Genomic DNA, 27,561 nt, shown 5'->3' with positions numbered 1-27,561 from the left:
CCATTTCTCTCTCGAATCAGTGTAGCTATAGATGCTGCCTCGACTACAAGAACTTCTCTAGAGATCGAAGAAGAGCTAGAAGTAAGCTTCCTCACTCAATAACACATATCCCTACCTATATTCCCCCACTTTCTACTCTCCGAATAAGGCAATTCAGTGAACTAGATTCTCCTAACCCTATGTCTGACTAACTTTTCATGTTCACGTCTTTTTCTTCCTCATAATTTGCCGTAAGCTGCTATTGTTATATAAGAAAAGGTTCCATTCTCATCCTCCCTTACCAAAGGAAGGCTAGCTCGCTGCCCTTTTAAGTTAAGAATGAATTGGCACTGCACCCTAACCTTCTGGTCACTTCACTTAGCTTTCATGCCTGACTTCTTGTTATTTATACCCTGGTTTCTAATGGTTCACTTTGCTAGCTTCGGTCCCCTACTTCTGGGGTCCCTTCCTTGGGATTGGCTAACAACATCTGATATGTTCTACGCTCAGAGGTGCGGGACCCTCTTTCTTGTTATTTATACCCTGGTTTCTAACGGTTCACTTCGCTAGCTTCGGTCCCCTACTTCTGGGATCCCCTCCTTGGGGATTGGCTAACAACATCTGATATGTTCTACGCTCGGAGGTGCGGGACCCTCTTCGGCCCCTTGCCACCCGGTGAAACCCATGGAAATTCTTCCGGAAAGAAGAGGCCGATCGATGGTCACATACAACTCCTAACCACTCACCATCTTTATGTAGATGTTCAGTTCAAGGGCAAACCGCTGCTGGTAGCCATAATTGGGTGGCGCGCTATAGATCAAATCCTAAGTAGGTATAGGATGAACCCTAGAAGACGGCTCTACCGAAGGAAGCGAGTAAGGTGAATCTTCGTAACGATTCTAACGACCTAGCTAACCGTTGATTCAATGTCCTCTTAATTGGGGCACCGATTTTTTTCTTATTTTCAACTAGGTCTTTTCCAAACATGAGTTTGGGAATGCTCATTCTATACATCTCTTCGTCAATCTATGTATGAGCTTCTGGGTTATGTCTCTCTTACCCTCTTTAGTAGACATCAACTGCTTATACTGGAATTAAGATCTGTCATCCAAGCATCAAGCTTAATCTGTATAATGGTTATTAACTACTGGCATTGTGGGGTAAGAGTTCTTTAACATAGAAGGATGTCCCTTGGAAGGTTTAGCTACGTCCTGTAAGAACTTGCTACAAAGGGGCAACTTACTACCTCTCTGTCTCCTCTTCTTATATAGTTGATGGACTTAGTTTCATCGTATAAGAGAGGGGTCGGTGGGCAAGTGAGTTGATCTCGCCTTTGTTGATCCGCTTGAAGAGAGTTATCACGACCCTGCTACATCGCGATCATTTATTCCCAAGCGATAGAGAATACAAAGCACATAAGGCGCATGATGAACAAGAGGAGCTTCCCATCCCTTACTCCATTTCTTGTCTTAAATAGACAAAATAGTGGGCTTCCTTCTTCTATGAGTCGAAGACAACCTCGAAGCGCCAAACGAACTGACCTACCCAAGCCTTTTCCAAGCAAGATCTCAGCCAAATGAGCCTGATCATAACAAGTTTTAATTAAATCAATGGGACTGGCTTAAAAAGATGGAGATTTTCTCTCTACTAGCTGCCCCGCTCATAGAATGGATTGCTCAAGAAGAGCACTTTTCGGGCATAAGATAGCGAAGTTTTAGACTCTCATGAGGCGATCCAGAAATGGAATGAAACTCATGATTTGATGATGAAAGATCAACCTAGCCAACGTGGCCTATGAAACCGGTTTCATATCTTAAGTAAGAAAGGTGAGAAAAGGTTTTCTTTTCTCGTGCTTTCGACGCAGGTGCCAAAACCTAAGCATATAAATTTCAGTTCTTATGAGCTGGGACACCCAACTTCTCCCGAATAGGCACAAGCTGTGTCAACAATGGAGAGAGACAAGGGAGAGCAACTCTTCCTACTTTATCAATTATACTAAAAGTAAGTCACTGCCCAAGGTCTGAAACATGCTTTGTACTCAACCCGATGATCCACACTTTAGGGCCGAATGGTTGCAAGTTGCATGTCACCTTTATACAAGTTGCAACTAACCTTATTTGTGCAAATGGTAGACAAATTAGTATTTGCTTCCTTGCAAGTTGTAAATTTCTTCATCTCTTATGCAAGTTAATATATCCTTCTCATAGTAATCAATTTGAACTTTGCTTCTTCCTTCAAGCTTGTTGTAGTCAAATTGGACTTTACTTCTTCATACAAGTTGCAAAAGTTGGCGTCCATTGGTGTCCAAAACAATCTGCTGCATCCACGGTATTTATCCTCTCCAAAACATGACTTTTTACTTAGGAAAACCTCATTTCCATGCCTATACAGCCTGCCAGTGTTCTCCCTCTCTGCATCCCCTGCCTCTGGCAGTTACATCCTGCCAAAGGACCCTGTCTACACTGAGTTTTGCAGCTGCTGTCTGGAGGTTTCGGCCCTCAACCTGGGAGGACATAAGTTGTAGCTCTACATTGGTTTAGGTTATAGAAATGAGAAACTGCTCTCTTTTAAACTAGGCAATAAAAGGATATCATGTATGGGTTTTTAGAATCTACCAGCTTTAATTCTGAGATCTCTGCTTGCAGAATGATAATTGCAGATCAGTCGCTAATAACGGGGTTATAGATGCAATTTTTCATTGTTTTGACAATAATGGTGTGCAAGGAAACAATAGTGGCTAGAGCTTGCTGCTCGTTGTTGCCTAAGGTGCAAAGCCTAAAATTGGATTTTTCTTCTTATTCTTTTTTTAGTGGAAGCCCATTATCTGTACACCATATGATTATCTCATTTTCTACAGTCTATCTTAGAGAAATATGTTAGGTTGCTTGTATTTTCTATGCTATTGTCATGTTGATTAATAAAATAATCCTATCCTGACACGCCTAGATTGTACCAGTTTATGAAATTTAATACTGATTTGATTTTCACCATTTTATCATTTAACTTGTGATTCCATCATTGACATTTTGTTCGATGTCTTCTAATCAAAGTTTTTAAGGTCCCAAATAAGACATTTCATTTTCCTTTTTCCAATTGTGGTGCTTAGTTACCTTTTCGAAAAAATCATTTCTAGTATGCACTTACATATCATATACCATCCTACTCTTTGATGCAGTGTACTGCACAAATTTGTGCTCGGAAAATTTGAAGCATTTCTAACTCATTTACTTTATTAGTTGGCATGAAGTGATGCGAATACAAGTGTTATTGTTGAAAAGCAAGGCATGGATAGAGTTATCAAACTATCATCAGGTTTCTCAGATGGCCCTTTGATAAAACAAGAGGTAAAGTAATGGCTAGTTGGTTCATAAAAATGAATCATGCATAATTGAAATTTCCTCGGTTAAATAACCAAGGTTGGGTATGAGTCCATTTGAAGGACGTTGATGCAGAAATAGAAACATCCATAGCTGTTTCTTGTGTGTGTTCATGTGTTAACCCAATGAACAATACAAGAGAAGCCCTCCCCATGATATTCATATTCATCTTTTCGGGGTTAACTTTTCGTTTAAACTGCACATGGCAATATTGCTGACGAATTCATTTGCAACATTCAGTCGTAAAATGAGGTAAGGAAGAGCAGTTTATCGCTGTTGAGAAAACTAGTGGAAATTAGAGTTAAATTGGAAGTTAAAGCCGTGAACATCAATTAAGCAATGGTTGCAATATGATTGTGAATGTGTGATTAGAGGTGTAAAGCAAGTTGTGTTGAGCTACCAGAATCAGTTTTGCAGCCCTACTAGTGATGCATGTTTCTATGTCAGATATAGCATGTGATTAGCAATTTTTACATTACTTGGTGAATAGCTGTGTGCACTGGACTCGCCATGTTGCATTTAACTCGAGGCAGGTCATGTCCATTATATGCATACTGTGTTTAAGGTCCCCTGAAAATACAGCTGAAGCAGGCCATGCATAGGTTCCCAGATTCAGACCAACTGCAAAGGAACTCTTATTCATGATTAGGAACCTTGTGGTCAGGAATCCAGAGAACAGGTTGCTCTTTAACTTGGCTTTCCATAAACATTTACCATTGAGGCCATTTCTGAGATTCTATTTTATATGTGATTACTTAATTTTATAGAACGCTTTCGCTCGGAAATGATATTGAGGCACTCCTCAGAAAGGCCAAGGAAAGTCACAAGAGCTGCAAAAATGCTGCCACTGATGCTCTCAGGAATCTTGGACTTGATATTACAACTTATAATCCATTACAATGGTTATAAAGTCGAGAAGATGGAGATCCCCTCCCGGCGTGATACACGATGTTTCTTGTGTATCTTAAATAAGCATTTGGTTGCAAAAAAACAGAAGTCAAAGGTGAAATGTTTTCAAAATTTTCATCCTAGGATTCTTTGCACACCGTGCATTGTCATGTTACCAACTAGAATTGCTACATTGTCAGAAACTTTTGTTAGATTCCTTGACATAATGTCACATAGCATGTTATCATCGGACTATTTTAAAAATAGTCAATTTTCTACATCCAATCATACCCTGCCAACAAATCATCTATCAAGGAAGCAACATTTTCTGGTAAAATGACTTAACTCTATCAACAACAATGGAATGAGGAATATATACAAATTTTAGTCAAATTTATCATAATAAGAATACGATTTGAATTGTACTGAATCGAAAGACTATTCCCATTGCTGGACCGCGGTGGTTTGGTGGTTTCGACAGTTGCTCCGCCTTCCGCAGCCAGAATTTCTCAACAAAAGCTGCCCAATCACGTGATCAAACGAATGACCACGTGACATGATTGTCCTGCATGAAATGATATATATTCGTCAACTTTTATACCTTCTTCTTGGACCCCTATTGCGAAATATTGTTTTTCCTTTTTTTTTTTTTAAATAAAAGAAAGAGAATAATAATTGATGAATAAAGAATATGGGATAGAGAAAAAAGGTGAGACAAAAATAAATCAGAGTGCGTTTCCACCGGCGCCATACACTTTCTAAATGGGAAACATTATTGGTGGAATTTTGACAAATTAAGAGCTTATCATGTGCACTTTTGAATTTCTTTATTAAAGGTTCCAAATAGAATTTTTTTTTTTTTTTTTTTTTTGGCCATTTTTTCCCATAACTTATTTGAGGGAGAGAGAGAAAAAAGAAAAAGAAAAAGAAAAAGGGTTTCATCTCCGTCTATCGAAGTTTCTTTCAATTGTCGAGAAGCAAAGAAAGTAGCACACTCCCTAGGCTCTTTTTACTTTATCTTGATCATACTAGATTTACAATGTAGAAAGAGAACACTAGTTAATTTGTTCAGGATATTCAAAAAAATATGTAACGGGCAAATAAAATGGAATTACACAAAATAATCTAATTGCTCCGCAGAATAAGAGAAAATAAGCTCATTTTCAAAAATGAGTGCAAGAGTATAAGAAAAAATAGCCAAACTCACTTCAAGACCCAGCTTTTTGATGTTGATGATTTTCATGATCATGTGAATTCTTATGTTGTTCTTCCCCGGCTTCTTCAGGTGCATCTAGTGGCTCCGCCGCGCTGGAGGCGCTGCTAACACGATGCTCCGCCACAGTGCGGGGCTGCGGGTGAGGATTAAAGCCTCCATCAATACAAGAGGAGCATTTGATCTCAACCCACCTCTCAAAATCGTAACCTTGATGGCCCATTATTCTTCGACCCGAACAAAGCCGCCCGATCATCACAGATAAAGCAACCAATACCGTTATCATTGCAAGAACACCAATAACGGGTCCGACCGACCCATGACCCGAATGAGCTGTGTAGGCCGCTTGTTGGTCCATCACCGCCATTGGCGGTGGTTGCAGAGGGTCTAATACTGGTGGAATTGAGTCAGTCATTTTCACTTACAAGCTGAACAAAATATGTAGATTCTTGAAGTTTTGGAGCTGGGTTTACAAATATTTCTTGGGTTTTTTCTGCTTTTAATTGGATTGAAATTAGAGCGAAATTATGAGTTAATTTGAACAGGAAAAAAAGCAGATATGATAAAAGTTTTTGAGAAAGAGTGAATGTTTATATGGCCGCTTTTTCCTTTTTTCACAAGAAAAAAGTGAATGGAAAAAAGTAGTAGTAAACCGTTTGTACGTCCAAGGCCAAAGAGAGGAGGAAACGACTCAAGAAAGTGATAAGTACTGCCCTTAAATTGTAATCACAAACAAAGCTTTAGCTTAACCCACGCGAGACATAATTGTTCGTTCAATTTTATAATTATCCGTTTTCTTGAAGAGTCGTCATCTTTAAATTACTCAGGGAATTATTTCACAGGGTCTTTACAGACCCTCACATGGGATGCAGTCCCATGTGATTTTATTTTTTTTCCAAAAATGAACTATTCACACCACCTGCAATGTCTTACCTGCATCGATCTTGTAAAGTCCGCCCTGTACACGTAGTGCAGTTGTTGAATTAATTGTAAAGATCACATTTGTATAATTTTTAAAAGCATATTTACTATGTGGTCATGTATATATAGCTGCCACTAGATCAAAATAGGATGAAATGGCTTCTTACTCGCCACATCCTTCGATTTACATAATTTTAGCCATGCTCGAGTAAATGATATATTGCTCCAGATTGATTTAGATAAAAATTAGATTTTAAGTGAATTTTGATAAAAGTTGATTAAATGTGTAGTTGAAAAATTAATAAAAATTGTAGATCTCATAAAATTTGTGATTTAAATTAAATGTTAAATTTGACTTAAATTTTTATCAACTTTTTAGCTTAATCAACTAGAGACTAAATGTAATGAACATACCGTCAAACCTACTCTTGAAATCTCGTAACGAGAGAGACAAGTCTTAAAACACAACTAGAGTTCTTAGAAATTTAGTTTAATGACAAAGGAATATAACTCAAAGATTCCGATTCAAAAATTAATGTGGATGTCACCAACTCATTTGCGGAAAGTGAAGAGAGAAGAATCTCAGTGCAGTATAAAATAGATTTCTTTTGTTGGTGGGGGGATCATGATTATTAATCTTGCTTTTTATATAATAATTAGAAAAATTTATAGTTAATCATCTGAAAAATGGAGTATATTTGAAAATAACTTAATAGAAAAGGAGAGCAAGTAATCTCTTTGGATTTTCATTTTTCTCCGCGGACAGTATGCTCAAACTGAACAACCAACTTCCTTATGTTGGAATATTTACCCGGGAATGCTAGACACGACGAAAGCACAAATCCAAGAACTCGAACCGAAGTTATAGAAAACTTGGAAATGGGGCTTGAACATGTTGAAAATAACAATGTCTTAGAAGTGATATTTGCTCCCTCTTGATTTATCGGATACTTTCGGATCTCTTTGCAAGTGTTGGAGACGACTTATAAAAAGGGTTATGTAAGGGTGGTTTTTTATATATTTGTTTGACTAATTTTAACTCGCAATAACGTGATTTGGACAGAGTTTCGGTATAACGATTACGCAAAATAAGGATTAAGAAGGAGTAGAAATAGAGAATAATCCAAGGCGAGACGTTGTCTCTTTCCTTAGGACAAATTGCCCCGTTACGGCGCTCACGATGAATGACACTTGACTTCCAACATACAATGGATTCACAACTTGTAGTAGCAGCACTTCAAATCATAAGAAATCGACGAATTTTTAACAGAATTTTTCCACTACAAAGGAAATGCATGAAAATGTTATGGAATTAGAAGGGAGAGAATTGCAAGAGGAGAATGAATGCTTAATGCAATTGGTGTACCCAAAATCATGTCCATTGGGTCCTATTTATAGATGTAGAAAGGGTGCAAATGAAATAGTGTGATCAAAACATGCATCCTTTTGAAAAGTTGCAACACTTGGCAAAAACCTGCATCCTTTCGAAAAGTTGCAACACTTCATTTCTTCCAACTTTGATCCACAATTTCTTACTCATTCGGAATTGATTTCGAGATTCCAAATATACCACGACGATCTACTCGACGAGTAGAATAAGTTGGTCTATTTATTTTTGTAATTTGACCATTGGATCAAATCCGAATATTTGGTCAAAATTGACACGTGGTCACACCTTTTCATTTTCCACTTTTACACACATTTTCATTTTTCAATTTTTGGTTAATTATTTGAATCAATTCCTACAATCCCCCACATGAATAGAAATTTGGGTACGTACATGCAAATGTGATAATATGATGCAATGTAGAGAGGGTGCGAAAAAATACTATATCAGGGATGGTGGCTTCTGGCCTTGAACCTCCCTTAGTGAAATACTATCGGACTTATTCGGCTAATTGGTGAACCTTAAGTCTTGAACCACTCGGCCTTTGGTGTAAGTCAAGAAAATAGTACTCACACAGATATCTTCCCTATTCTGTACTTAGTTCCCTTGACTTGGTTCATTTTGACCATGAACCCTTCTTGGTTTCATAAGTGTTTAGAGAATTCAAACCTTAAACAATTCTTATCGAAGCGGCCCCACTTCACACTTACATAGGTGACCTCCTATTAAGAATATTCTGCCCTACTCCACCTGACTAAATCAAAATATAGGAATCGTTAAAAGTTAATCTTAGCCTCTATCCACTGTGCAGAAAGCACTTTAGTATCATAGGAATGAGTTAGGAATTCAAATTTCCTAAGTGCTTCATGGAATTTTCACAACTTAGTTGTCCCTTTGAACCAAGATCTTGAGATCTCCAATCAACAATGTAGGGTTACCATTGCAAAAACTCTTACGTAGTAGGCTTTAATCACATTCATCTCGATAAACAACGCACTTGATCTCTAGGTAAACTTTTCATAAGTAGATCCACAATATTCTCCTTTGATTTTACATAATCTATGGAGATAACGTCATTTGAGATCAGTTGCTTAATGGTGTTGTGTAACGCCCCGACTCCTAGTGGACCGGAACGCTACTTACTTTACTTAGCTTAGCCGGTGGTTTAGTAACAAGTGTATACGTTTTAGCGGAAGCTTGCATCTTCGGATAATAATTTAAATAACAATATTTCAAATACTTTAAACAAAAATACTGAATCATTTTTTAAAACTACAAAATGTAATTTATTTGAAGAAAATATAACTTGTTCTCGTATTCTGTGTTATTCAAAACTTTAAAGAAATAACATTGGAAAACATTTCATAAAAATAAATTCAAATCACTTATTCACCGGATTTCCATAGGCTAGTTGCATTACTCTCCATCTTCTCCTTGTATCTGCATAGCTCTTTTGTCGATCCTGTGCTGCCTTTATTCTTGCACGGATCTTATCTATTACCTCGACCGTCCTTTCAACTATTTCTGGTCCTAAAACTCTCTTCTCTCCGACTTCATCCCAATGAACAGGGGATCTACATCTTCTACCATAGAGGGCTTCGTATGGTGCCATTCCAATAGTTGCTTGGAAACTGTTATTATAAGCTAACTCTACTAGAGGTAAGTATGACTCTCAATTACCTCCTAGATCCAAAATACATGTTCTCAGCATGTCTTCCAAAGTTTGGATGGCCCTTTCAAACTGACCATTAGACTGAGGGTGATATGTTGTACTAAAGTTCAGCTTCGTTCCCATAGCTCCTTGTAGACTTTTCCAAAATTTGGACGTGAACTTTGGGTCTCTGTCAGACACAATGGATACAGGTACACCGTGTAATCTCACAACCTCTTTAATGTACAACTGTGCCAATTGGTCTAAACTGAATGTCATTTTCACTGGAAGAAAATGAGCTGACTTCGCTAGTCGATCCACTACTACCCATATAGCATTATTTCCTCTTGTTGACTTCGGAAATCCAACCACAAAACCCATCGTGATATTTTTCCATTTCCATTCAGGTATATCTAGTGGATTTAACAATCCAGCTGGTTTTTGGTGTTCTGCCTTAACATGTTGACATACCATGCACTTCTGCACGTACAGCCCTATACTTCTTTTCATATTTCTCCACCAAAATGTATCTCGAAGATCTCGATACATTTTCGTACTACCGGGATGTGTGATATACGGGGTGGAATGAGCTTCTTTAATATCTCGTTTCTCAAAACTTCATCCTTAGGCACGTAAATTCTTCCTCTAACTATCAGTGCCTGATCCTCAGTTATTCCAAAGTCCTTTTTATTATCGGTATCAACGTCATTCTTAATCTTCTGTAAAAATGAGTCTTTATTTTGTAATTCTATAATTCGATCTCTAAGAATAGGTCGAATTATTAAAGCTGCTAGACGAGCAGTGACTTGTCCTGGTGTGGTAACCACTTCGATCTGCAACTTTTCCAAGTCCTTGATTAACTCTACTTGAGAGGTGGGTAGTGACGTCAATTGTCCCATTGATTTTCTACTTAGAGCATCGGCCACAACATTAGCCTTACCCGAATGGTAGTGAATAGTGCAGTCGTAATCGTTCACCAATTCCAACCATCGTCTTTGTCGCATATTCAATTCCTTCTGTGTGAAGAAATACTTGAGACTTTTGTGATCTGTGTAGATATCACACTTTTGTCCATACAAGTAGTGTCGCCATACCTCCAAAGCGTGTACTACCGCTACAAGTTCTAAATCATGCGTCCGGTAGTTCTGCTCATGTTTCTTCAATTGTCTTGAAGCATAGGCTATCACTTTTCTATTCTACATTAGTACACATCCCAATCCTAGCTTTGATGCGTCGCTGTATATAAAAAACCCTTCCGTAGCTTCAGGTATTGTTAATACAGGTGCTGATATTAACTTCTGCTTAAGTTCTTGGAAACTTTGTTCGCATTTTTTCGTCCATTGGAATTTTACTCCCTTCCTTATAAGCTGCGTCATTGGTCCAGCTATTTTGGAGAATCATTCTATGAATCTCCTATAATATCCAGCCAATCCTAGAAAACTCCGTACTTCGCCAGCATTTGTTGGTGTTTTCCAGTTGATTACTGCTTCTACTTTTGCTGGATTTACTTCAATCCCTTGGGCAGTAACTATATGTCCAAGAAATCCAACTCGTTCAAGCCAAAACTCACACTTCTTGAATTTGGCATACAGTTTCTCCTTGCGTAATACCTCTAAGGCTATTCTCAAGTGCTCTTCATGTTGCTCCTTACTCTTGGAATATATCAAAATGTCATCGATGAAGACTGTGACAAACTTATCCAAGTATTGATGAAACACTCGATTCATCAGGTCCATGAACACTGCAGGTGCATTGGTTAGCCCAAACGGCATCACTGTAAACTCGTAGTGTCCATATCGAGTTCTAAAAGCTGTCTTAGGTATATCCTTTATCTCTACTTTCAGTTGCTGGTATCCCGATCGTAAGTCGATCTTGGAAAATACCTTAGCTCCTTTCAGTTGATCTAACAGATCCTCGATCCTCGGGAGTGGGTACTTATTCTTGATGGTTAATCTATTTATCTCCCTATGATTGATGCACATCCTATCTTTCTTCTTTACAAACAACACTGGCGCACCCCATAGAGATACGCTTGGTCGTATGAAGCCCATATCTAGGAATTCTTACAACTGTTTCTTTAATTCTTGTAGTTCCTTTGGGGCCATTCGGTATGGGGCCTTAGATGCTGGTGCCGCCCCGGGAATTAGGTCTATGGTGAATTCCACTTGTCTATCGGGTAGAATACCAGATAGATCTTCTGGAAACACATCTACGAATTCCCGTACTACTGGTACATCTTCAACCCTTATCGTCTCTTCTTTCCCTCCTGAGATACTTACTAGATATCCTTGACATGTTTCTTTTCTCAACATCTTCTCAGCTTGTAAAGCCGATACTAGTCGAATAAGGGGTTTCGTCTTCATTCTAAGGAACGAAAATGGTTCCTCTCGTGGTTTCTGAAATGATACTTCCATTTCCTTACATCGGATGGTGGCGTAATTTCAACCTAACCAATTCATGCCTAGTATTACATCAAAATCCTTCATTTCTATCATGTATAGGTTCACTTCCATTAGTTTTTCCTCAACTTCGATACTTACTGACTTGGCTATTCTATCAGTATTCAAAGGGTTGCCCGAAGGAATACTAACTTCTAATGTACCTTCCGACTTATCAACGGTAATACTAGATTTAGCCATAAAAGTTGTTGAAGCAAAGGAGTATGTAGCTCCTGAATCAAACAATACATAAGCAGGTGTATTGGCTATCAGTAGAGTACCTGTTATGACATTAGAGTTTTCCTCTGCATCCTGTTGAGTCAATGCAAAAACTCGTGCTTTCCCTTTCTGGTTCTGGTCGCTGTTATCATCCTTCTTCTGGGTATGTGTGGGACAATCCCTAATGATATCTCCTGGCTTGCCACATCGAAAACAGATATCTTTCCCTTGTAAACACTCGCCCCGATGTGTCCTTCCACACTTATAACAGGGCACAATAACCGGCACAATGCTTATGCTGGCATTGGCTCCGCCATTAGCTTTCTTGTTCTGCCACTTGCCTTTTCCCTTGTCCTGGCCATTCCATTTCCTTTTTCCCATGTTACCATTGTCCGGTTGATTGAACAGTTGACCATGTTGTTCGGCGCTAGTCTTCTGGTACCAAATAGCATAAGCTCTTTCCAGCATTTCACGATATATGGTGAAGCGATGGGACATAAGTATCATGCTTATATCCGAGTTCAGCCCTTGTTCAAACCTTTGTACCTTCTTATCCTCCGTATCCACTAGATGTGGAGCATACCTTGAAAGTTGATCAAACTTCCTCTCATACTCAGTCAGGGACATAGTCTTTTGCTTGAGTTGGAAGAATTCACTTTCTTTGTGATCCCTCAAGGACTGGGGAAATTACTGGTCCATTACTTCCCCTTTGAATTGCTCCCAAGTCAATTCTGCTTATTGCTCAGGGGTCCTTGTCCTTGACATTGAGTCCCACCAGTGACTTGCATTATCGGAGAATATGAACTCAGCACACTGGACTTTCTGAGTGTCTGTGCACCCAATCAATCGAAATATACGCTCCAACTTGCGAAGCCACTCCTCGGCTGCAAGTGTATCAGCTGCTCCGTTAAAGGTAGGGGGCTTGTGTAACGCCTCGAATTCTAATAACTCGAAACGTTACGAAACATGAATATACCTTGAAATAAATAGTTTTAATATAATGAGAAATTCTGTAAAAGATTGAATAACATTTAATCAAAAGATAAATTTAAATAAGCGGAACGTTTGAAAACATATCATTCATCCAAAAATTATTAGAACAGTTAAAACTAATTAAAAATTTATAATGCACTCACAATTGGGTCAAAAATGAATAACCCATTATTAGTTCTAGTGTTTTTGAAAATTAAAATACTTCATGACGAGGATCCGTTGGTCCAATAACAAATCCATCCACCGCCGTCCAGCATACTAATTATTACCTGAAAATTGTAAATAAGGGGATGAGTATAACGAATTATACTCAATGAGATACTTGCTACTCCACATTCAAGTCAAACATGAAATTACAAATAAATTATCTTACCAACATAACATGAGAATTATCACTCCATGACAAATGATAATTCTAGCAAGCGCTGCAAAATAACGTGAAGGCTAGATTGTGCCTTAAAATATATCATGATTTTGAAGATGAAAGTGGAGAATAAAATTGCAGAAATGTGATTGCAATTCCAAAGCCTTAAAAAATCTAAATAATATAGAGGAATATTTTAAAGAGGGAGAGGTAATGGACATGTAGTAGAATGTGGTTTTAGTGCTCTATTTATACTGTTGAAGTCGGGTAATCACTTGGGGGAAGTGGAATTTCAGCCATATTTAAATTCGTATTTCGTGCAATCTTCTGAGAAATTGATTCATAATTCCCGATTGATATAGTATGACTGGAAATTAATTATTGGTTTTCTGCCAATTTCTATATCAATTACAATTACAACAAGGAAATGATAGGCATTACACTGCATGACTTTTACACGTGGACGGGGAAAACAAATCTGCCTCCTATTTGCATAATTTACTCTAATACAAACATCTTAAATTGTCAATCTCCTAATGGCCGAGAATTATAAAATGTATGCTTATTAATTAAATTAGAATTTCAGTCCAATCTTCCCAAAATTTGTTCCAATTAGGGGACACAATGATTACTAATTATATGGACACGTGAAAGTTGTAATGAAATGCATGGGTTACTCATGTACTAAAGTCTAACATCAAATAATTCAAATTCTTTTGATTTGCATTTAACTAAATTTGTAAGCAGGAATTACGTTTTAATTGATTACCTCTTAATTAAAAATGTATAATTATTAATACTTAACATAAAGACTTTGTTTAACCAAAACTTAAAATTCTAATTTATTTAGCTAAACTAGTGGTGACAGTCAACTAGCGAAAAATATAATCCTTTAAAACTCTTATAAACATAATATTCTTTAGACGGCTAAAACTCGGGTTTAACTTGACCAAATTAAATTTTTCTTGAGTCCATAATTCGCCATTTATTATGAGCTTCAAAATGAACCCAATATTGGTAGAGTAATTCTAACTCCTTCAATAGTAAACTATTTGGCCCATTTAATAAAGTATAAAATAATTTGATATTTATTTTTTTTTCAATTTGCTCCCTCAACTAATAAGATAACTATAGAGATAATCAATTAACTTGCATAAGAACTTAACCAAACATTGCATTCCTATTAAATGGCAAATAAAAATATATGCGAATTTAAGTTAAAAATTCGGGATTCTACAGCTTGTGCCTTCGAAATTGCTTGACCACTGAAGTATGGTTTGGAACATTAGGAGCTAGTGGTAGGGGTTGATCTGGGTTCGGGTTTTGTCTGCCTAGGCCTTGAACCACTCGGAGGAGGTCTCTTATCAAGTTTTGGTTTGCGTGGGCCATTTCCTTTAGATAAAATATATGGTTCTTATTAGTTTCATTCTTCGAATACTAAAGCAAAGAAGATAGTATTTTATTTCTTGACATAAGGGAAGCTATTACAAGGATTTAAATCTAATCCCTATAAGTTCTACGGATCTTCTTTGGTAGAGCTTCATCTTCGGAGGAGTCTTTCGCCTCAGGTCCGGACTCTATGTCCATCTCAACCTGTGGCTCAGGCTCAGGATCATTCTCTAAATCATCCTCGAGTTCTTCTTCGGGATCTTCTTCCTCAGCCAAAGGTTCCTCCTCAGGCTCCTTATGGATTACATCATCCCACAAATCAATCAGAGCATGGCAATACCTCTCAAACTCGAACAGGTTTGGGTTGCCTTCTAACATTTCATCTCTAACCGTAACTCTCATATTTCCCCATTGAGGTGGGAGGGAGTGTATGGGGTTATTTATGGCCTCAATATGCGTGATCTCCATACCAACATTAACCGCCGTCATGCATCTCTCATAGATGTCATACACATGTTAGCTAAGCGGTCGGGTCGGATCAGTTACATAGTTTTCATAGGAATGAATAGCAATTCTACGGTTCAATGCTTCTCTATATGCCCTAGCCGTTCTACGAGCCATATCTGTTGCATTTTCACATACATCATATTTTTTCTTTGCTTAAAGAAAACATGCAAATATTTAAACTTTCATATCATGCAATTCCCTTTAAGCCCTTAGCTTTTGCCCAAGTCCATTACATATCTTTAAATAACACATCTCTAAATCATATTAAAGCATCATAACATAAACATAATCATTAACTTTAAATATGAACATACCTAGGCCATAGGATGAGATTGATGGATGGATGCACGATGCCATGGAATACCTTAAACTTTTCATTTTCCTTTTATTTTAAAAAAACATACTTGGTCTACAGAACTGGCTAAATCTTGCTCTGATACCACGCTGTAACGCCCAAACCCCTAGTGGACCGGAACGCTACTTACTTTACTTAACTTAACCGGTGGTTTAGTAACAAGTGTATACGTTTTAGCGGAAGCTTACATCTTCGGATAATAATTTAAATAACAATACTTCAAATACTTTAAACAAAAACACTGAATCATTTTTCAAAACAACAAAATGTAATTTATTTGAAGAAAACATAACTTGTTCTCGTATTCTACGTTATTCAAAACTTTAAAAAAAACATTGGAAAATATTTCATAAAAATAAATCCAAATAACTTATTCACCGGATTTCCATGAGCTCGTTGCATCACTCTCCATCTTCTCTTCCATCCATGCCCGAGGTAGAATTCCTTCAATCTGTAGGAATGGGATTAAACCCGTGAGTTGAAAAACTCAATAGGTGTCATAGGTGCATTCGTGATTAAGCTATACATTTCAAAACATTAACTTTATAACTTTTCATACATGTCGTACCCGGAGGCACCATTTGACATGAAGGGGTATGCCGTACCCGAGGGCACTATTTGACATACGAACATTTCTTCAACATAGAGGGGTATGCTGTAACGGAGTACCATTTGATATACAACCATTAACATAGAGGGATATGCCGTATCGGAGTACCATTTGACGTACAAACATTAACATGAATCGAAACTTATAACTTAACACGATTAAACACATTGCACCTCTACCTACCTTGATTGATGCTTTTGAAACTTTGAAAACTTCAATGAAACTTGGACGTTGAAAGAAATGCACTCCTTGGATGTTTGAAAACCGTTGAGAATTGATGCTTGAAAACACTTCTTAAACTTCTAGGAACAATAGTTTTCCTCCCTCTCTTTTTCCCTCTTGGAAACTCTTTCTTTAGTATATAAAAGCTCTTGCTTTTGGTGTGAGAAAAATGAGTGAAATGAGGTCTCTATTTATAGGTAAATATCTCATAGCTTAAAGCAAATGAAGGGTCAATTTTCATTTAAGAGAGAAAACATGGGTGCCATTTAAGTTTGAGGTTAAATGATTCAATTTAGTGGGATTTTTATTGCCAAAAACGTGGGTGGCCCGTTGAGAAAATAATTGATGAAAATAAATATTTAAATTCTAGAGAAAAACGAGAATTTTCATTTCAGGAAGTTTCGGTCGACCGGTTGTAATCCGGTTAACACTGCACAGCTTTCAGTATTTTTATCATAACTTCTTCTCCCGATATCCGATTGAGGTAATTCAAAGTGCGTTGGAAAGCTAACTCAAAAGAGCTACAACATTTATTTAGATATCATTTTCCAAATCGAATGTTTCCTATGTCGAAAATGAGTCTCAAATGAGACTAAAAATCTGAAGTATACTTTAGTCATTCAATATTCATGTCTTAGTCCCACTAAGGTGTATAGAATTATTTGGGGTTCTACATGTTGTGTCTACGATGAATATGTCTAAACTTACCATTATACATGCTACTCCGAGCCCTTCCAATTGTTGATTGACTATCACAATGTATACTTATCGCAGGTACTGGCTTGGGCCAACATGGAATATCTTCTACGAAATTTCGAAGCCATTCTGCTTCTTCTTTAGCTTTGTCCAAAACAATAAACTCAAATTTCATCATTGATCGAGCTATGTACGTTTTCTTTGTTGATTTTCATAATACAGCAGCTCCACCAATGGTGAATACATAACCACTAGTGGACTTGGAATCCTTCATATCGGATATCCAATTCGCATCACAATATCCTTCTAGTACCGCAGGATATTTTGTAAACTGTAATCCATAGGTTAAGGTATACTTTAAGTACCTTAGAACCCTCGTCAAAGCCTTCCAATGATCACGATTTGGATTGCTTGTAAATCTAAGTTTATTCACCGCAAAAGCAATATCCAATTGAGTACAGTTTGTAATATACATAAGACTACCAATTATTTATGAATACCTTAGTTGTGATATGCTTTCTCCCGTATTCTTGACTAAGTGCATACTGGGATCAAGAGGAATTCTCACAGGACTTTCCTCAAACATGTCAAATTTCTAGTATTTTTTTATGTAGTGAGATTGTGAAAGTACAATTCCATCTTGCGTTCTAGAGATTTTAATCCCTAGGATTACATCTGCCACACCCATATCTTTCATATTGAAATGCTTTATTAGCATATTTTTTGTGTTAAGCAATATTTCGTGACTATTGCCCATTATTAATATATTGTCCACATATAGACATACAATTATATAGGCATTCGGTGTATATTTAATATATACACATTAGTCACATTCGTTGATCTTGAATCCATTTAACATCATTGTTTTATCAAACTTTTGGTGTCATTGTTTAAGAGCCTGTTTTAATCCATACAAGGACCTAACAAGTTTACCCACTTTGTGTTTTTGGTTAGAAGAAACGAACCCTTCAGGTTGCTCCATGTAAATCTCCTCTTCTAACTCACCATTTAGGAATGCTATTTTTACATCTATTTGATGAATCTCAAGATTGTGTATTGCCGCAATTGCAATTAACAACCTTATCGATGTGATTATAGTCATGGTGAGTAGGTATCAAAGAAGTTAAATCCTTCTTTTTGCCTATATCCTTTAGCAACCAATCTAACCTTATATTTATCCATGGATTCGTCAAGTTTCAATTTCGTTTTCATTATTCATTTGCATTCTAAAGGCTTGTTACCGGGAGGTAAATCAACCAACTCCGATGAATGGTTTTGCATTATAGAATCTATCTCATTATTGATAGTTTCTTTCCAATGTGGTGTTTCTGGTGTAGACATTGCTTCATCAAAAGTCTTTGGATCATCCTCTATCATATAGGTTAGAAAATTTGGGCCAAATGTCTTGGAAATTCTAGCCCTCTTACTACGCCTTGGTTCTTCCTCATTTGAAATTTCATTGGTAGTTTCATATGTTCGCTTGTTAGAACTCGTATTTTTTTATCTTTGCAAGGAAAAATATTTTCAAAAAATGTCGCATTCCTTGATTCAATTATGGTCCCTATGTGTACGTCTTATATTTCAGATTTGTGTACAAAAAATCGATATGCATTACTATTATTGGTGTATCCAATAAATATGCAATCTATCGTTTTAGAATCGATTTTCACTTGTTTAGGATTAGGTACCTCAACCTTAGCCAAACACCCCCACACTTTCAAGTATTAGTAGGATGGAGAATGGCCTTTCCATAGTTCATATGGTGTCTCTTTCATTTTCTTAAGAGGTATTTTATTAAGAAGACTATTTGTTGTTAAAATAGCCTCTCCCCACATGTTATGTGGTAAACCCGAACTTATTAACATGACATTCATCATTTCTTTAAGTGTTCGATTTTTGTGTTCTGCAACACCATTTGATTGAGAAGAGTAAGGTGTCGTTGTTTGATGAACAATTCCATGTTCAAAACAAAAATCTTCAAATGGTGCCCCATTCAACTCATCTATCATTACGAATACTCTTTATTCGTTTTTCAAGTTGTGTTTCAATTTCAGCCTTATAGGTTTTGAATGCATCTAACGTTTCGTCTTTACTTCTCAAAAGAAAAACATAGTAAAATTTTGTACAATCATCAATAAATGTCACAAAATATTTCTTACCACCTCGAGTTTGTACAAATTTTAGATCGCATATATCGCTATAGATCAATTCAATAGGGGTTGTGTTCCTTTGTATTGAATGGAATGATGTTTTAGCCAATTTTACTTCAACACATATTTCACATTTATGATTATGATTGATTTTATGCGCTGGAATTAAATTTTGATTCATTAGTTTGCGCAATGATTTGTAATTCACATGTCCTAATCGACTATTCCACAAACATGAAGGCTCAAGCAAATAAACGAAATTTATAGTTTTATTCATAACGACTTGCTTCGGTGCAATTGTAAGAACGTTCAACTTGAACATTTCATCACACATGTATCATTTCCCTACATACATCTCATTCTTAGACAACACAAATTTATCAGATACAAATACAAGTGTAAAACCATTCTTGCTAAGTAGAGACCCGGACACTAAATTCTTTCGTATATCCAGCACATGTTGAGGACGAGTTCTTTCCCGGATGTCATCTTCAAAGTGACTTTGTCTTATCCTTCAACTTTGTAACTTGCAGAATTTTCCATGTATAATTGTTCCCCATCCAATTCTTGATAGTTGGAGAACATCGCTTTGTCCGCACACACAAAGGGGGTAGCGTCGGTGTCAATCCACCATTCTCTAGTATTTTCAATCATGTTGCATTCGGACACTGCTGCAGATAAACTCATTTCTTGCAGTCCATCGGATAGAGTGTTATTTGCAACCATGTGGGTTTGAGCATTTTTCTTTGGTTTTCGACGTTCACTTGAACGATGTCCAACCTTGTCATAGTTGTAACAATTCCCTTTGAACTTCTTAGCCTTCTTGGAATTGTCTTTTCGGGTGCATAATTAGGAGACTTTCATTTCTTGTTTGTTGCCTTTGGTTTCATTTCAACAAAATTTTCATCATCTTGATCAACCGGCCTTCGTTTGATTTTCCGATTGTCCTCTTCAATTCTCAAGCGCACAATCAATTTTCCAAGTTCATTTCCTTGCATTTGTGCTTGAGGTAATTTGAAATCTCTCAACATATGAGAGAGTTTCTCAATAATGGCAGCCACTTGGAATGATTCACTCAATTCCATTTTCTCGACATGGATGTTGTACAACAAGACTTGAATCTCTTGTACTTGGATAATCACGATTTTGGAATTCACCATCTTGTAGTCAAAAAATTTGCTAACAATGAACTTCTTCGTTCTGACATTATCGGTCTTGTACTTTGTCTCCAAAGAATCTCATAGTTCCTTGGCTGATTCCTTTAAACTATACACCCCATATGGTATATTATCTAATCCATTTAGGATATAATTCTTTCATAGGAAGTTTGAGTGTTTCCATGCATCCAAAGCAATAATCGATTCACGATTATTTTTCCCTTTTTGTATAGTCGGTGCGTTTCCTTTAGAAATTTAGTCAAATTAAGAGTGGTGAGATAACACATCTTCTGTTGCCACCTCTTGAAGTCTACTTCTGCAATCTTTTTCTATTTTTTCCCCATGTGGGATAGTAGTATTATGCAACGGTATGGCCACGGGTGGTACCACATTATTGGAACCATTTTGACTTGACGAAGTCCAGATGGTAGTCATTTATATTACACAAATAGAAATTCAACAAAATGATAATAATATCGGTGGAAAGCACTATTCAAGCAAAGTAATGATTGTCCACAACCAACCACAAAGACACAAAAATTTATCTTAAATTTGTTGTAGACGACTTATAAAAAGGGCTATGTAAGGGTTGGTTTTTGATATATTTGTTTGACTAGTTTTAACCCGCAAGAGCATAATCAAAACACAATTTATATGAATTGAAATTTGGACAGAGTTTCGGTATAACAATTACGCAAAATAAGGATTAAGGAGTAGAAATAGAGAATAATTCAAGGCGAGACATTATCTCTTTCCTTAAGACAAATTGCCCCGCTACGGTTCTCACGATGAATGGCACTTGTCTTCCAAGATACAATGAATTCACAATTTATGGTAACAACACTTCAAATCACAAGAAACAGACGAACTTTTGACAGAATTTTCCCTCTACAAAGGAAATGTATGAAAATGTTATGGAATTAGAAATGAGAGAATTGCAAGAGAAGAATGAATGCTCAATGCAATTGGTGTACCCAAAATCATGTTCATAGGCTCCTATTTATAGATGTAGAAAGGGTGCAAATGAAGTAATGTCGGTCAAAACATGCATCCTCTCGAAAAGTTGCAACACTTGGCCAAAACCCGCATCATTTCGAAAAGTTGCAGCACTTCATTTCTTCCAACTTTTGTCCGAAATTTCTCATTCATCCAGAATTGGTTTCGAGATTCCAAATATACCACGACGATCTACTCGAAGAGTAGAATAAGTTGGTTTATTTACTTTTGTAATTTGACCATCGGATCAAGTTCAAATATTTGGTCGAATTGACACGTAGTCACACCTTTTTATTTTCTAATTTTTTATTAATTATTTGAACCAATTCCTACAGCAAGTAGGTTTAGTTGATTAATCAAGTCTTAACTGAGTTTGCATAAAGAACAATGAAAACCTGGGAAAGGATTTGGAAATTCTGATTATTTAAAAAAAAATTATATAAATGTAAGAATGAATAATCTCTTGTTTTGTGTCATTAATCTTCTCTCCACATATCATTTTCAACATCTACATATAGAGATATAACTGTTAAACCACAAAGGGGCATAACTATGGATGAAAAGACAGATACTACAAGAAATTGAAATACGCGCCTATACTGCACAGGGCAGTGCAGCAGCGTGGGAGTGCTGATTAGGCAGCACACATTCCCTCCATGCGAAGTCTTGTCAAACCTTTTCAATCGACCCTTCTAATATTTGAACAATTATTCTAGTCGAGTCTATCTTATCAGACATACCCTGTTTGTATCATACTCAATTCTGATTTTCATAAAGAATCCCAAAGTTAACTACAATATCTTGAAGGCTACCAACTCTTGCGGCATGGCTAACTTCAGTAAAAGTGTCAATTCTTAATGCAGGATTATACAACTCAAAGAAATCAAGAAACAGAGTTTCTGAAAAGAAAACTTAAAATCACGAATCTGTCACGAAAAATTCACAAGAAATAGACAAACAACAGACACAATTTCAAAACAAAGTTTGCATTATTGAGTATATTAATCTGTCTAAAACAATGGAGTACATAGAATTTCAAAATAGGTGGACGAAAAGTTTGATATACCACCTCACTCCACATTTTAACGTAAAGGACAAAAAATTCGAAAAAAATAGTTTATACTGACTAACAGGAGGACTAAAAGAAAAGATTCATATGCCCTCACTGAGTTTAAAGAGACTAGACGGGAACGCTAATTGGCTTCCCTCTGCCCATAGTGAAACCTCGAGTTCCATCTGGCATTCTTGGCCCTTTTGGAGTCTGTCTTGAAGATACTTCACCCATGAAGGAGCTGCCCAACTGAGAAGATGGAACAGAAAGGCTGCGCTTGCTGTGAAGTTGAGTCCGTTGCCTAGATTTCCCTCGACCTCTAGCCCAAGTTTGCTTAGACCCAACTGAATTTTCTTCAATCTACAAGAAAGAAAAAACTCTTAAAAGTAACTTTTTGTTTCCAGACATCTTTATATGTTACTGCTTTTGCTTACATTCAAGTAAAAATGGTTACTTGAAGCTGTTAAACAAATGTTCTTTTAAGCTTAGCCAAACATGCTATTATATTTACTTACAAGTAAACTTAGTTAAAAACTTAGTTAAAATTAGACCTTTTAAGCATAGCAACAGATGCTCGAAGATCACATTCAGTTTTCGGTTGCACATTAAAAAAACTGTCAGTTCATACAAAGAAACTCATACTTCAGCCTCTTTGTAGGATAAATGACAGGATACCATTTTCCTTTCAAGGATTATACTTAAACTTGTCAACAGAAATTAATACCATTTTCCTTTCAAGGATTATACTTAAACTTGTCAACAGAAATTAATAGCATGAATGATATAAAACTAAGATACTCATACCATTTTGAACAAAAATAGTTAAGAGGTTTAATAAGAAACTTGACAGTGTCAATGGTAGCACTAGCAAAGAAGTTACCTCAACTGATCCCGAGGTATTTTGATGAGAGGAATCTTCTTGTAGGTCAAGGACCGGAGCTTCTTCATCATCTAAATAGCCATCGAAATCTGACTTCCTATTCTTGAGCACAGATTTCGGCTGCATTCACATTAACATCAACAAAAGTAAGCGTTTTGGGTAAAAAAGCGTAGAGAAACAGATATATCTCAAAAAATAAGAGGTTTTAGTTTAATCGATCGTACTGAACGCCTAAGCAGGCACCTCACACGTAAACCTTTTCTCCAATTTCTTTCATCGTTTAATTTCTCCGCCTGAAGAGTCAATAAATGCTGCAATATCAGGCAAGGGAAAAAGAAATCTAGCCAAAAAATAATAATAATAGTAATAAAAAATAAAAAGACGAAAAAGGGTCAATATGTGTACTGCTTTCTCTGCTGTTTCAGTGTTCTCGTACTCTATTAGTGCATGAAGCTTCAAAAGAAAAGGCAAGAATAAGGGAACATCAATAAGCACATACTGGAAAGTGAAAGAAAATATCAAAGAATGGTTTAAGTTCTCCATACCTTATGACTGATGATAGAGTCGCTTTTAGATCGCGAAGAATTAGGTTCCTGTGGTTGGCATATTCTGATTGTTTTGACACTGAAAATAAGCATATACATTCCATAAGTGTACAATTGTATGCCAGATAACAGAAATCAAAGGGGGGATTATGACCCTACCTTCCGACCACATTGAATATTTTTTCAATGTTCTGATGCGAGTGATTGTCAGGTAGATTTTCAGCTACAACAGTGCGCAACTGCACGACAGATCATAAAAAGTGGATAAAATGAGAAGTTTTCAATTTATTTAACAACCCAAAAAAGGCATTTATATACCTGCAGCTCCTCTTTGTCTTTATCAGTGAACCGGTTTTTACGTTTTACCTTCTTGCTATCATTGCTCACAATCTGCACAACATGGTTACAAATGCAGAATATTCATCCGAAAGAAGAGATTAGAAAATGAATGCATCTCTTTTCTTCACAAGAATGGATAATACTAAGTACCAACCAGCTTTGAAGAGGATCGAAGAGCTTGTGCTACCAACTGATGACTAATGTTGAGGGATTTGAGTTTCTTTGTAGATGCAACAACAGCTATTGGAACTGTGAAAATGCCAAGATTCAAGGACAAAATTAGAAACCTGAGGCATAATAATCAATGCTGTAAGTTCAATTCTCTGCTGTTCCAAGATCCTTACCGAAGCCTTCTGGATCTTTATTCACTTGTTTCACCAGAGCTTCATTAGCTAGCATGCTCATGTCACTAAATTGATATTCTACCTGTCACACACCCGGAATTTCAAAATAAATGTCCAACAAAAAAATTATCCTCGAAAGACTTAATACTAAAATGCTGTCAGATCCAAAACATTTCTTGTTACTTTTAATCAGGGAAATATCTTGACACGGCCATCAGGTGGACCAGGTTTACACAAGCATCGGCATTTGAGTCAATCCTAAGATGATTCAAGAAGCCACTTCTATGATAATTGATAGCAACATTTAAGGAAATGAAGAATTTACAATAAACAGAAGCACAATAAGAATACCCTATTCATTATTCAATCGTGGTTCAAAGTTGTGACACGCATCTTTATTTTATGAGATATGGTTTATAAACACGAATCAAGGATATGAGTTATTCCTTAGATGAGCTGAATGATGCACTCCTATAATAATTGATAGCAACTTTAAGAAAATGAAAAATAACAACAAACCAAAACACCTAAAAATACCCAATTTGTTATTCAATCACGGATCAAAGTTTTGACGCGCATCTTTATTTTGCAAGATAGGGTATATAAAAACGAATAAAAGGATATGAGTCAAAATGCCACAATCCTATGATCATTGATTACAACATTTAAGAAAATGAAGAATAACAACAAAAGGAAGCGCAATAAGAATATCTTATTCATTATTCAATCATGGTTCAAAGTTTTGACACGCGTCTTTATTTTACAAGATATGGTATATAAAAACAAATAAAGGATATCAGTCAAAATGCCACAATCCTATGATCATTGATTACAACATTTAAGAAAATAAAGAATAACAACACACCGAAGCCAGTAAGAATACCCTAGTTGTCATTCAATTAGTCAATCAAAGTTTTGACAAGAGTCTTTATGTTACAAGATATGGTATACAAAAACAAACAATTTCGTGACTACAGACTTGTTCAAAACATGATAGAACTTCATTAATAAACTTTAATGCAAACATATTTCTTCCCCTAATCAGTTCTAGTCGAATCAAACATATTAACTAGTAGCCAAAATCATTTATCAATCAAAAAATAAATGACAAAGATTAAAAGAAACCCCAAAAAAGAACCTGTTTAATGATCTTTTGGCTAAGCTCATCAGAAAGAACATCCTTGGGATGATGATGCGACGGACCCGAATGACCCTTAACATTCGTATTTGGAGCAACCAAATTGGGGATCGTTTCTTGATCAGAAACGTACATCCAATTCCCACCACTCCCATCAATGTATTGAATTGACGGGTAAAAATACCCGGTTATCGGCACCTTTGTCGGGGACTGAGATTTGGGAACAAACTCCGGCGCCGCCGCATTGAATTTGAAAGTGCCACTTGTTGTACTTCCTTTTTCCTTCTCCTCCTTGATATCAACATCGTCTTTTATTTCTGTAGGATTCAACTGCGCCATTTTTCCACAACAAAAAAAGAATGTAAGACAAAACAAAAGATATATGTTTGAAATCTATGTTTCTTCAGTCCCTTGTGGGGACTAAAATTGATTGTGGATTTTCTCAGATGGGTTATGGATGAAAGAATGGTGTTGAAGCGGAGAAATCGGTGGTTTTTATCCAGAATTGTAGTAACTGAAAAAATGGGATTGTATTGGATCGAATGAACAATCCATATTCCGCGCAAACAAGAGTGATTGATGATAATTCATCACTTTCTTACAGATAAACGTGGCTCAGATGTTTTGACCAAGTCCTATATTTATCTGAGGTTCGGAAAGAACGTTGTACAAATGTCGGTTCCATATGCATGCATATTATGGCCATCTGCAGGAGAAAAATAATAATAATATGTGAACATTTTTTGGTTCATTTTAACACTAAGAAATCAGATATTAATTAATTTTAATTTATGAAATAATTGATTAAAATATATTTTATTAATTAAACGTATTAAGGTCACAATTCGATATTGTTTGATTACAAATTATCAAATTAATTGATAACAAATTATTTCTCGATCACGAATAAAAAAATTTAGAGGTCACAAATTATTTTATAGTCACAAATCAAAAATTTTATATGTCACAATTTATTCATCGATCATAAATCAAAAAAAATTATAAGTCACAATTTATCTATCGATCACAATTACAAATTTTAGAAATCATGACTCAAATTTTTAGATGACATTATTTATTGGTCACAAAATGTCAAATTTATTGGTTACAAAATCTCAAATTATTAGTTACAATTTAGCCAATTTATAGGTCACAATAACTAAATAATTGGTCTCAGTTCCTCTTTATACATCTCCAACCTAACACAGCCCATCACCACCACCAGAACAATCATCTCACCACCAATAGGACCACCACCGCCTGTACTAAGAATCAAAACCACCATCTCCACCACGCCGCCACCGCCACCAACCAAAAAATCCTCAAACCTACCATTACTGTTGTTGCCATCACTGCGACCACCACTGCCATTGCCACCAATCCATGGCCATAGCTACAGCCATCGTCGGGATAGTTTTTTTTTGGCTGACTTATTGAGCCTATTTTCCACAATGGCCTTTTCTATAAAAAGTACTATTTTACCCTTACTAAATTATTTGTAAGATATATCCTTTATCTTTAGGAACTTATTATTCAGGACCTATATCTATATTTTTCAATCTTTTGAACACTTTTAAATATTCTTTGTATCTTAATAATTCTTCAAAAATCCTAGGTTGTCCTTTCTTAGTTATATATCCTAGAACTAATCCTTCTGAGACTTCTTCTTGTATATCTCTATGTTTAATTATAATATCATCGATCTTTCTTATTTCTCTACTAGTTCTTACAGAATCAAATTATTTATTA

At 36.3% G+C, this 27,561-nt stretch overlaps 3 protein-coding genes and 1 long non-coding RNA gene across 6 annotated transcripts; 1 reads left to right on the top strand and 3 right to left on the bottom strand.

Annotated features, from left to right (window-relative positions):
• The first annotated feature begins 2,289 nt into the window (after window positions 1-2,289).
• Window positions 2,290-4,491, top strand: LOC111410593. 3 transcript variants are annotated; one of them, XR_002705717.1, is made up of 3 exons: window positions 2,290-2,745; window positions 3,216-4,035; window positions 4,124-4,491. It is a non-coding gene; the product is annotated as an uncharacterized LOC111410593 (long non-coding RNA). The 3 variants fall into 3 exon arrangements; XR_002705716.1 differs by having other exon boundaries at window positions 3,155-4,035; XR_002705715.1 differs by having other exon boundaries at window positions 2,295-4,035.
• Window positions 4,492-4,600: 109 nt separating this feature from the next.
• On the bottom strand, window positions 4,601-6,167 carry LOC111410592. The gene is made up of 2 exons (XM_023041015.1): window positions 5,452-6,167; window positions 4,601-4,809 (listed from the first exon to the last, which is right to left on the bottom strand). The coding sequence occupies exon 1, from the start codon at window positions 5,870-5,872 to the stop codon at window positions 5,453-5,455; it is 420 nt and encodes a 139-aa protein (XP_022896783.1). The 5' UTR covers window positions 5,873-6,167; the 3' UTR covers window positions 4,601-4,809; window position 5,452.
• Window positions 6,168-13,269: 7,102 nt separating this feature from the next.
• On the bottom strand, window positions 13,270-18,589 carry LOC111411429. The gene is made up of 6 exons (XM_023041963.1): window positions 18,454-18,589; window positions 17,883-17,899; window positions 17,710-17,804; window positions 17,430-17,628; window positions 13,686-13,757; window positions 13,270-13,335 (listed from the first exon to the last, which is right to left on the bottom strand). The coding sequence occupies exons 1-6, from the start codon at window positions 18,587-18,589 to the stop codon at window positions 13,270-13,272; spliced, it is 585 nt and encodes a 194-aa protein (XP_022897731.1).
• Window positions 18,590-22,485: 3,896 nt separating this feature from the next.
• Window positions 22,486-26,389, bottom strand: LOC111411047 (la-related protein 6C). The gene is made up of 10 exons (XM_023041622.1): window positions 25,813-26,389; window positions 24,675-24,756; window positions 24,485-24,579; window positions 24,310-24,381; window positions 24,151-24,230; window positions 23,992-24,070; window positions 23,852-23,899; window positions 23,671-23,739; window positions 23,447-23,566; window positions 22,486-22,926 (listed from the first exon to the last, which is right to left on the bottom strand). Exons 1-10 carry the CDS (start codon window positions 26,149-26,151, stop codon window positions 22,696-22,698), a joined length of 1,215 nt encoding a protein of 404 aa, XP_022897390.1. The 5' UTR covers window positions 26,152-26,389; the 3' UTR covers window positions 22,486-22,695.
• Window positions 26,390-27,561: the final 1,172 nt, after the last annotated feature.

Source organism: Olea europaea, chromosome 15, assembly GCF_002742605.1.
Source record: "Olea europaea var. sylvestris chromosome 15, O_europaea_v1, whole genome shotgun sequence".
Classification (NCBI taxonomy): Eukaryota; Viridiplantae; Streptophyta; class Magnoliopsida; order Lamiales; family Oleaceae; genus Olea; species Olea europaea.
This window is presented reverse-complemented; position numbering and strand designations above follow the sequence as displayed.